The following is an 11,833-nucleotide window of genomic DNA, read 5'->3' on the forward strand; positions in this document are numbered from 1 at the left end:
GGTGGGGTGCACGCAAATTAATTCGATTTGTTCGAGACGTCGGTTAAGTTAATTTATTAAGTCGCCGAGCAAGATTGATCGCGGCGGGGATATTCCGAAAATAGCGCCCTCTTGTTAGACGATTTATCATGTATTCCGCGAAAAACCATATTTTCAAAGGTTATTAATCGATCACCACCGAGTTTGACACTTGGCTGATGGATACTTCTTCGCTTTTTGCAGACGAACGAGTCGCGTGTGCCAGGATAAAGGACTAACAGGATTGGAGCACAAAGCGAATGTCACGAAATTATCTTAATAAAGAGTAAAAGGTGGCAGACGGTTGAAATTATCGGCAGGGCGAGGGGCGTTCAGCAGGGGTGCTCTCTGGCTCATCCACTTTTAAATAATATCTATCCAGACGATGATACGTTTAGATATTCGACAAGAAAAAAAGGAAAAGCAATAAAAATTTCTTTATGGCATTACACATTACGTGAACTTTTTTCGAGTTTTTAGGCAACGTTTACATTTTTTCAATCAATTATAAATCTGTAAATCACGCGAATTTGGAGTACTTCGCGGTGCACTTTTGAACGTCCCTAACATCTAAACTATCGCGCGTTCAAAGGCGTTGGAAACCGTCAATTGTTGTGCTTTTTTAAAGCGTAGATTAATTGGAGTACGTGACAGCTAACCTAAAATTTAAAGCGAATTTTTTTTTTCTTTTTTTCTCTCTTTTCAACGTTTTACATGAAAAATAGAATAACTTAACGATTCCTACTCTCGAAGCAAATATATAAGGGCACCCTTTGCTGAAAACAAACATGTTCAATTATGTCCCGATTAAACATAAACAAATGTCATTCGTGTCAAACGGCGGGAAATTCAAACTTTACACTGTTCTGAACGGTTTAATTTTTCCAACGCCTACTCAGCCCAGGATTTCATTTGAACGGGCGATATAGCTGATATAAGAGCTACGATATGGCATCTTCAATAACAAAAAATAAAATAGATTAAAGAAAAGTCTTTAAAGAAACTGAAATCGCGACTACACATTAAAAATTATTTTAATTTCAAATAAAAATATAAGGACAACGTCTTGTGGATCTCAACACTGCGAAAGGTGTCCAGCAAGGATGCTGTCTGTTCTCCGCGCTTAGTGAAATATGTCTCGATGGTTTTATCTTTGGAAAATCAAAAATAAAGCAAATAGAGACTGGCAACGAGATGAAATAATATCATCGCTTAATCTAGGTTCTCTCAAATATTTGAAAGTTAATAACTTCCCGAAGGAGCGAGGACTTTATATTAGCAAAGAAAAAAGCGGAAGGATGAAATTTTTCGGTCTGAAACGCTGAAACCTTACACTTTGATTGTGCCTTATCCGTGTCCAGCCCGTTTTGAATAATTGTATCGGATCTACAAGAGCAGGTCGCATGTCGTCTGGAATCCAAGAACCATGAATGGTTACAGAAGCTCTCGAGTGGAAACACTTGGAGTTAAACAGACCCGGAATCGGTGAACTGAAAGCGTTTAATATTCGTTGTGAGAACTGGAAAACACATGCACTCGAGCTATGCGCTCCTCTGAAATATCCATTGCCGTTCGCCCCGAATCGAAGATAAAATATCCAATTACAACTAGATTTGATGGTGTGCATTTCGATATCCGCCGTTTCATTTTTTTTCTTCCAAAAGAAACGATCCCGGCGCCGACGAGTAAAAGTGTCTCGAACAGTCAACCTGGCAATGCCATTCACTGCTCGTTTCAGTAATCTGGGGGAAGTTTGATAATGAGGTAACAATGGACAACTCACCGGCACGATTGACGACATCTGGTGACCATTCTCAGTCGAATTATCGGTTGCATATCCTGATAGGGCCAAGGCCATTCCACTTCTTCATCTAGACAAACCAGAAAGAACAAAAAAATTAATCGTGGATTCACAAACAGGACGGATACGCGCGCGTCTAGTCCTTTTTGTAACAGAAAACTGAGTAAGAAGTGTGTCTAACATATTCTCCAAGAAGCCAGTCTCAATATTAGGTTTCAACTTATTAAATTACTTGAAGCTCTACGAAGTTGGTTTCATTACGCCGCCGCCCAACTTAAAAACAGAATTACAACCGAGCCTGGGATGTTGCGTAATGATTTCGCACCGGAGAATCTTCATTTTCATTAGTGGAAAAAATCCATCTGCAATGCCTCTCGTCAAATTGACCGTGACAGATCTGGCGTCCCATAACTCTGGGGCTTTTTACGGCAATGACTTTGTTTTCAGTCTGTTACGGCGCGAGATCCAGTTTCCACCTCGTTATTATGATAATAGGTCGAGATATGATCGATACTTCTGCAGACAAATGTGTACATTCGAGACATTACAATGTAGATGGGCGCGATGGGATCTGATGGTGGTCGTGTGTCAACAGGAAGTGACGAAAACAATCTTTCACCGTTTCTCGAATTGTCCGGTGCGCCTCCGCCGGCAAATCGTAAGTTTGTAGAACAAAGAGTGAGCGTATTAAGGGAATGCACGACCGCCCGACTATTATACACTTATATATTCTAATGGAACATCTAACGTGGCATCTCCCCGAGTTTCACATGCGAACTTCTCGAAACTTCGCAGCTACACGAATACCAACAAGTATTCGCACTGTTTACAACAAGGAAACTGATTACTCGATAAACTTGTGACTTACACATAACAGCAAAAGTTTCGCCGAACTCCACATGTTACGGCTTAATCGGAAACTTTTTGAATAATTGACTTGCGATGGACGCAAATTGGCGGCAGTGACGGCGCCGCTTCAACTTTATTTCGGAGAAATCCGACGAAAAAGCTGTCACAGCTGTCCCGGCCAATTCTCTTTTCAAAATAAATATTTAAAATTTCTCGCGATTTATATTGGGCACTACTGAATTCACTTGAAGGAACGAAACGCAAGAATCGAGTCTCAACGCTCAATCCGTGCTTTGTCGGTAGTCGTAAAAATGAAAATAAATCACATCTATCAGCATCCTTGAATTATTTTTATTTCTCCATCTTGGGGTTTTGGAAATTTGAGGTTATGTACACCAACGCTAAAGACCGGGCCGTAACACGACACCGTTATTAAAGTTGCCGATAACTAAAGTCGTGATTAAAGTCAACATAAAACGATATAGATTTATGCAATTACAACCTGACAGAAAGAGATGAATTCGTCATCAAGGTAATTAGAGTCATGATTAAATTTAATGAAGGTGTCGTGATACGGCCCGATCGTTGTTAATTATGTTGCCTAAATTCTTGCGGTGTTTTGTTGTGCACGATTTTACCGAATTCGTTAATAAATTCCAACATCTTCCCCAATTCTTACGATTCAATGGAAAAAATAAACAACCTTAGTGCAAGCATTTATGTCACCGCTTGCAGCCATACCTTAAAATGCGCAAGACAATCACGCTGCGCCCCTTTACATTTTCTCCTCATATTTCTTGCGACTGGAAACGCTTGGCGAGCTATAAAATAATTACAAATTTCGTTGCAACGCTACGGTAAAAACTCACCAATTGATAATTCCGATGCCATTAAATATAGAAAAAGCGCTGTACAGAAGGGCGAAAGGTACTTGCGAGACAACAAATTGCAGCAAAAACTTGTGCCACGTAGTCGTTTCTGTATTTTGAGGTTATAAATTCGAATTTGAAGCAATCTTCGCCAACTCACTAGTGGGCACTAAAGAAAGAGCCAACGTTGTCTGGAGAAGCACGAATGGTTATAAAAATGTCTCAAAAATAGGAATTGATTGGAAAAACTTTGTAAAAAACAGAAATATTGTTGACAGATGTGACCTAATTTTATTTCATGGCCAACTAGTGTACCAAATTTTCTTGGTCACAACATGGTTGACTGTTTTGATTTGTTTGCATTAAAAGTTGCAACTGTCACAGTTTAATTTTTGGAAATTTTTAAAATGGGTTATGTACAGCTGCACAAAAATGCATTCAAAGAGAGAAATTCACAGTCCAATATTTATTAAAATGTGGCGTCTAGTTTCCAAGTAGCAAATTAAAATTAATAAGTTGGAACTTTTAATACGCTGCTTGGAAAAAGTCACTTTAGCCACAATAAAAAATAAATGTTGCGAATTGCGTAAAAATTGATGGAAATTGTGTTACCGTTTATTTTGACATCAATAGCGTTTAAAATTGTTCTAAATCGTGGCGGCCATGTCACTCGATCAGCTGTCACCAACATGTAAGTTTGGCAACGTTGCGTTCAAAGTCATAAAAATCCTCTCAAACAGTTTTATCAGAAAATGTTCAATATTCACGCTTTGTACTTTTACGTTTTTAGTTGCATTTTTCTTTAAACGCATTTAACTTTTTACCACTAGACGTCAACAGCTGACGCGGTCACGCAATGTTGCCACGTTTATCTGACGTAAATGCCAAAATATGGTAGAATTTTTCCGGCTCGGTCCGGCGCTTTAAATATTCACAATGTTCCATCGGAATAGTCCATTTATCGCATAATTACTCGTCGCGGAATAACAATACCAACAAACGACCATAATTCGAAATACAAATAGTGTGGCTGCGGTTTATTTAAATTCGAATATAATTATCAATCTGGGCGGCGTTGATTTCGGAACAACAATCGCAATTTAGCGCTTAATTTGAATCGAACAGATGATTAAATCGTGGGTTTTTCGAAATTTTTCCGGTGGATTTAGCGCGAAGAATATGGTTCGGATAAAAACCACACGTGAAGGCAATGACTGGCAGTATCGCAGCAGAACCGTAGGCGAAATATCTCTAAACAAACTTGCCTTTTATTCTATTAATTTATTGTATTGTGCGACTCGTGTTTATCTTCACTCGTAAAGATAACGCATTCGTCACCACTTTCCCGCAATCCACCTAAATAATTCAAAAATCTTCATAATGCAGTACCTACTCTCCGGTACGGTCACAGTCCGGTCGAATTTCAAATTTCGCCATTATTTATGGTCGTCGGCTTTGATGTCATTTGTAAATCCTAATTTACGATGAGTCCACATTAAGTTTTATTGAGCGTTCGAAAGGAGTTTCCGACTCATTACGTATAACCTTCACCGGTTATGTACATCGCGAAAAAAATTGTTTTCGACGAAATTACCCACGTAAAACAGTCGTAACAATCGAGGTGAACGTTTAGAAGGCGACATGCGAGCAGATTCCGACGTAAAAAGGGCGGAATCGGGACCAGGGTGTCCACCTGGACCCCTGCTCTTGTGTATTTAATGGAGTAATTCGACAGCGGCGCCATAAAATTTATTTCCCTTAATTAAAACGTTTGCGGCGAGGGCGTAATGTTTGCAGAAGCGTTATCAGGGGCGTGTGCGCCATACAGAACTAATCCCTTTGTCAAACTGACCCAGCGAATTAACTCCTCCTGGGAGCAAAGCTGTTGACTTTCCGCTGGGGCCCAGATTCTCTGCCTTTCATAAATCAGACTGATCGGCAAAAATTACCGTAATCAATGGTTCGAGAAATTGCACCCTCCCATCTCATTGTCAAGATTTTTACAGACGAAACCGTTTAAGCCGTCGAGAAAAAGCCACTCGACTGAAAAAACGGTTTAATAAAATAAAAATAAAAACAGTGATTATCTCTTCTTGTCCGCATTCTTCCTGTAGATCTTCCTCCTGTTCCTCATCACGTTCTGCTTGGCCTCGTTGGCGGCGGCCGACGCCTTCCTCGCCGCCTCCTTCGTGCTGTTCAGCTCGGTCTTCGCCACTTGCAGCTGCTTCTTCAACTGCTCTAACCTAGTGGTGGCGGCGTCCATCAGCTGCTCCTTCTCGTTCAACTGCTGCTGGACGCCTTCCTGGGCTTGCGCGGCGTTGGCTTCGTTCCCTTGGGCCAGCTGCAAGGCCGTCGTCAGCAGCTTGACTTCGGCTTGGGCTTCCTGCACCGCCTTGGACGCCGCTTGCGACGTGCTCTGCAACTGCTGCAGACTGGCTTGCTCCTCCTGCACCACGATCTCCGCTTCCTGGATCTCTTTGTGCAGCTGCTCCACTAGCTCTTGCTTGCCGGCGAGCGCCGCCTCTGCGGCCTTCGACGCCTCCATCGCCTTCTCCGCCAGCTGCTCCTTGACTTGGTGGGCGGCTTGCTGGCCCGCCTGTTGTTGGGCGTCTTCGGCGGCTTTCGCCTCCTGGGCCGCCTTCTGGGCTATGCTGGCGGCCTTCTGCGGGGACACATTGCCGCTTTTGCAGCCGCCGCCGGATTCTTTGGGGTGCTCCTCTCCCGGGGCGCCGGACACGAACAAGAGATGCAGCACGATCAGTCCGAACGGTTTCAAGTTCATTGAGTCACTTCGGGCTCATCAAAGCTAATTTTTTTCGACGGAAAACGACACTGTCAAAAGTGACAGTGGAAGGTTTGATCGTGCGAGGGCTTGCGATGACAATTTTACAAAAATAATCAAACAGATGTGGTGCAAATGGAGAGGCGAATGAGCGATCGTGAACTTGGAAATGCTGATTCATTCCAAGGAGCCGCGGCGCCACGACCGACAAGATCTTTGCTCACAGGAAAAAGTTTTTTGAGGAGCGAAAACTTGATCAAATTGCAAATGGGCTGCACGCACTGTTGTCACTTATGGACAAAGAAAGTTTCTCCAGAATGGAATGTTTTGCCAAGACTAGAATAGATGTTCCGCAAAAATGACAGATCTGCTGATTAAGAATCGTGTGGTAACAATGAAAAAAAAAAACAAAAACAAAAAATCAAGTGGGTTTTTATTGACGACCAAAAATGCACAATACATTTTTTCTGTACGTGTTTACTGTATTTGATGATGAAGACCTAATGCTGAACCTTGAAGGACTCCTGATTTTGGTTTGTGCAGAAAATGGTTCAGAAGCTGTGGCAGTGTCACACAAGGTTCAACTTGAGTGCTTTAATAAGTAGAGACAAATTGCCAGAAATGTGTAATAATAACTTTCGAAATTGAGTGTTTTTCGAAAATTTTCAAAAAATTATCTTTATCAGATCAGGTTGAAATCGGCTTCAAATGAAAGAATTCGCTGAACTGCATTCACAAATAACAAAAGTATGAATACCCGAAGACATTTTGTCATTTAGAAGGGATCTACAGAGACTGTGGGTCAAATTTAAAATTTGATAACTTGGCTATTTTGGATCTAACCTCATACTTTTTCATACCAAATTCATCGGAAGAACGAGGCAAATCCAACGAGGCCAAGATCGTTCTTCTCGCTGTCCTTGTAAGAAAATTATGATCAGTCCCAAATTTCGCCAAAAACGGGAGTTTTTCTAATTTTTTTACGATTCCGTTAAGAAATGTATCTATCAGATTCGATCAAAATCAAGACCAAATAAAAGCATTCGACGACTTGTATCCAAAAATAACAAAAGTTTGGTTTCCCGAAGACATTTTGTCATTTTGAAGGGACCAACAGAGAGACTGATCGTCAAATTCAAAATTTGATAATTCGGCTACTTTTTTTCTACGACTAATTGACAAGGAGAAGGAGACGAATCAAATGGGACTAAAACCGCTGTTCTTCATGCCGTAATAAGGAAGTTATGGTCACTCTTACTAGTCAAAAAAAAATGAAAAAAAAAAAATTATTGAATTTCTTTCACGTCGGCTTTAATTGAAAAGATTCGGCGAGCTAAATTAAACAATGACTCAAACAATTTCACCCTATGAGGCCATTTTAGCAACTACGAATCAGAAATAAGAATAAAGGACCCCTTCGATTTTACCAAAAAAAATTATATCCCAAAACTGTTAAAGTTCGGATTAACTAAAAGCCCTCGACGAGTTACATTAAAAAATAACAAGAGTTTTGTTCATTTTGTCGTTTAGGAGCGACCAACAGCTAAATGTCAAATAAAAAATTTGGTAAATTTGGTAACTCGGCAACCTTGGACCTAATTGCAAATTTTTTGGCATCAAATTCATCGGGAGAAGGAGGCGAATCCAACGAGGCTAAAATCGTTGTCCTCGCTGTCCTCATAAGAAAGTTATGGTCATTACTAAATGTCTTCAAAAACCGAAATTTTAATATATTTTTTTTTCCATTCTGACAATACATAGTATATTGTTATACGAGTTGAACAAGACAGTCTACAGGAACGAGTTCGACAACATGTCTCGTGAAACGAGTGTTTTTTCCATTTTGCCTTGATTTTTTTTTAATTAAAAATATAAAATAATTATCTAGTGACTTTTATTTTAATGGCATTGGGTTGGTATTGATGAAGCAATTGTCATTTCATTGAAAATTAAATTTCAAATTGTCTCCCAAATAATAATCTACCCTCTTGATAGTTTATTTTGATTCTACAACATGGATTCAGATTCATTTTTTTGACATCACATTTAACACTGCCATTTGCAATAATTCTCCCATCAATACCAACCCCATATTCAATAATCACTAGAACGATGATGCAAAATTGAACTTTGTGCAACTGTTCCCTGTGATTTTTGTGACGCTGAAATAAAAAAAAATGTATCACGGGACGAGTTGAATAAAAAAATAATAAAACCCCCTCTCTTCAACGCCATTTTATTAGCCATGGGTAAGAAATACAGAAAAGTCAATTTTTCAATATGGTATTTTTTCCATAAAAATTACAAACAATCAAAAATAAAGTGCGCTGGAGCGTATCGGTGTGATTACTGTTTTTTAATGCTTGCCGGTAACACATAACATCCGTGACGACTATTAGTGAGATTCTAATGAGAGATGTGTGTGGTACCGCAGCAGACTCATCTGTCTCCGCTCAATCCAATTTTTCTTCGAGATGGAATCGGATGAGAGGAAAGAGATGCTGCCCGAGTGAAATCTCTCTGTCGCTCAGGAGAGAAGTTACGGTCGTTCCAGCCTAGCCTCCGACCTTTGCCAATCCCCAAACATCTTATTTTTGGCAGCGAGCGACCAATTCGTAACCTCGCCAGCTCTGTGACTTCTGCACTCGCGACCGTGACCCTCGGTACTTCTCCCGTTTGGTGCATGCCCCGCTCGCTGAAAACCGTCTTTGCGGTCGTGTAAAAAGCGTTCCACATATAATATTCCGAGATTGGGGCCACTGGCTTAGTGGGTATGCGTACCGCAAGTCTCAAGGCTGCACAGGTGAACTTGCGCAACACAATCTGCACAATCCGGAGGCCCTCTCCTCGGGCGAGAGAGTCATTTCGAGGGTCAACAAAATAACGGGAGATGGACCCGTGCACGCTGATTTATGCAATCGCGGCTAGATTTGCCTTCTCGTGGGGTTTCGCACACACTTTTCCAATTGCGCAACCACCGGAAATTAGAAAGTCGGACGAAAGCTGTATTTTCGGTCGTAAATTCTAGTGCGGGAGAGGCCCACGCGATTTTCGGGTAATTCAGTACCGACCGATTTGCATAATCGCCATTGAAAATGACCCCGATCTTGGCTCTCACACTCTTCGCCATTGTTACAAAACTCATCTTTTTGCGCGGGCTCCAAACCAAAAAGGAACTAACATTTTCATCAGGAAGTGGTACCACACTTGCTTCCGAAGCAGTTTTCCTTCACTTTGCAGCTTCCAATCCTGATGTCTGTTGTTACAAGAGTGGTGTAAAAAGCAATTCATTAAACAACCAAGAAGTAGTACCGTTTTATATATATATATTTGTTGCAGAAGTACGAAGATGAGGATTGCCCAGGATCAAAAATCGGTTGATGGGGGTGTCGATAGGTCCATGGGTGGTTTGGAAAAATTGGTGATGGGTCTCGGGAGCCTCTTCGAGAGTCGTCCAAGGACAAGGACCTTTCATCCGGCGTTTAGTACCGACAATAGATCCATTAGCGCATCGTTCATAATTCAATAACCGCTTCTTGCGATTACGCCAATAGAAATGCTGAATGGGAGGGACAATTTAGCGGATTTAATACGCTCGATGGTCGGAATATTTATGGAATTTTTAGCATCGTGCAGGAGACGACGTCCACTCTCAAGGTGACGCAGCTTAACGACTGTCAGTTGATATTTTGCGAAACAAAGCAGTGGCGTAACATGGAACGACAAAGTCTTCGCCAGATCTGGTGTTATACAACTGGTTCGGAAAAAACGACAATTAATTATAATAATCGCGAGTCGAAGACCGACGGGAGCCTTTTTCTGCCATACTCGGCTCTCGAGGACGTACGCTTATGCTAATTCCAACAGGCCCACCAATTAATTCACGGCTGTAGAAACAAACAACATTTGTTGTGACTTTTATATTTTATTATCCGCGGGACAGTTCATTTCCTCGACATCTGGCAAGCGGGTTTTCGCGCTTTTCGCCCGTTTTCATCACAAACGCGACCAGTTAGGTAATCACAATTTCGCAAATACCATGGCATGGTCTTGGACCGGCCGCCTGATCGCGTTAATTAGGCGAGTTCGACGCCAACTTTTTCACCTTCTCACAATTTAGGTCAACTATTTCCGCTACGTTAGCCCGAAAAGCTACACTTCTTGTGATAACATCAACAGACCCGAGGTGGAATGTTTTGGAATAATAAATCGAGGGGTCGGAAAAGCGGAAAATTCTACCGGTAATAAGTGGTACTTGGACAAATATCACCGACTCGCGAAATGCCATCTCATCTTCAGAGGCGTCAACAAGAAAGCCTCTGGCCAGACTTTGAGCAAACAAAGCGTCGGCAAATATGGGTGGCAAGTGCAAAAGCGCTGCAAAGTGGGTACCATGGAAGGATTGGTTTCCGGTACCAGTCGACTTTTGGTGGTGATTGGTGACAAGTGTGAAAAAAAGCCAGAACCCAGTCACTTTCACGTGTGTGTAACTTTCTACGGACGAAAATTGGCGGTTTTCTCTTCGGGAGGGTTCTGCGTTCTCGAGATGTAAAATGCCGGATGAATTATTTATGCGCGAGCTGTTTAATGTCAATAGGTTTTTTGTGCGGCTCATGACTCGAAGGACGCTGACGTACCGAGTTATCAGTGTCGCGAGTGGTACCGAACCATCGCCAAATCGACAGAAAAGCGTTGCGACTTTTGGCACTTGCCTCAGATCAGTTCGTGGGTCCCATGGTGGTCCGGTACGGCACTACACTCGCTCACTCACTTCTCTGACACCCACTTCATCTTTTTGGGAAACTGTGCGACGGTTCGAACGGAGCGAACAAGGTCGACCATAAATTCAAAGTGTTTCGGCGCGAAGGCAACACGCGAAACTGCTGAAGACAAGCCGAGTCGAGGCGATTCGGCCGCGATGAACAGCTGATTTGTGAGGAAAACCGAGCCGGCCTGTTAGATCGCGATTCGGAGTTGATTGAGCGCACGGTTGGCCTACAACGCGCCTACTACTTTACTATGGAGTGAGTCATCGAGGGTCCCGGAGGAGACGCACAGGGAAGGCGTCGCGGACACCGACACTTCGCAAAATGGGGAAGTGAGCGGGCGGTCGTGAACTTGCGGGCTGCGGAAGCAACGCGAGGCGCCACCACCACCACCACCATCTTTCCTCCCAGACAAAATTTTGGGCAGGAGGGAAAAGTTGATTGATTTGCAAACGAGTCGAACGCGCTGTTTGTCAATTATAAACAGAGAAAGTTCCTCCAGAATAGAATGTTTTAGCAACGTTACCAATAGATAAAAACACGTCTGCTGATTAGGAGTCGCGTGGTAATGATGAAACAAAAAATTAGGTGGGTTTGAAGTTTTTATTGACGACCAAAACTGCACAATACAATAAAAAATTTTGTACGTGTTAACTGTATGCATTTTGATGATGAAGACTTGATGCTGAACCTTGAAGGACTCCTGATTTTGGTTGTTTGTGCAGAAAGTGGTCCAGAAACTGTGGTA

At 42.1% G+C, this 11,833-nt stretch overlaps 2 protein-coding genes across 6 annotated transcripts in view; both read right to left on the bottom strand.

Annotated features, from left to right (window-relative positions):
* Positions 1-11,513, bottom strand: part of ASPP (Ankyrin-repeat, SH3-domain, and Proline-rich-region containing Protein) — an 87,687-nt gene extending 76,174 nt beyond the window's left edge. For 2 of the 5 annotated variants that reach the window (XM_069050424.1, XM_069050423.1), the window contains exons 1-3: positions 4,150-4,243; positions 1,802-1,889; positions 1,352-1,508 (exon numbers count right to left, since the gene is read on the bottom strand). In XM_069050424.1, the coding sequence (XP_068906525.1) occupies positions 1,352-1,508; positions 1,802-1,889; positions 4,150-4,228 (324 nt within the window). In that variant the 5' untranslated portion in view covers positions 4,229-4,243. Of the gene's footprint in view, positions 1-1,351; positions 1,509-1,801; positions 1,890-3,409; positions 3,490-3,537; positions 3,689-4,149; positions 4,244-11,031 lie in introns of those variants that run through there. The other 3 variants (XM_069050426.1, XM_069050425.1, XM_069050427.1) reach the window with 3 other exon arrangements.
* On the bottom strand, positions 5,580-6,587 carry LOC138132792 (protein elav-like). Its single transcript, XM_069050448.1, has one exon. It carries the CDS (start codon positions 6,317-6,319, stop codon positions 5,621-5,623), a length of 699 nt encoding a protein of 232 aa, XP_068906549.1. The 5' UTR covers positions 6,320-6,587; the 3' UTR covers positions 5,580-5,620.
* Positions 11,514-11,833: the final 320 nt, after the last annotated feature.

This window comes from Tenebrio molitor, chromosome 6, assembly GCF_963966145.1.
Source record: "Tenebrio molitor chromosome 6, icTenMoli1.1, whole genome shotgun sequence".
NCBI classification, from domain to species: domain Eukaryota; kingdom Metazoa; phylum Arthropoda; class Insecta; order Coleoptera; family Tenebrionidae; genus Tenebrio; species Tenebrio molitor.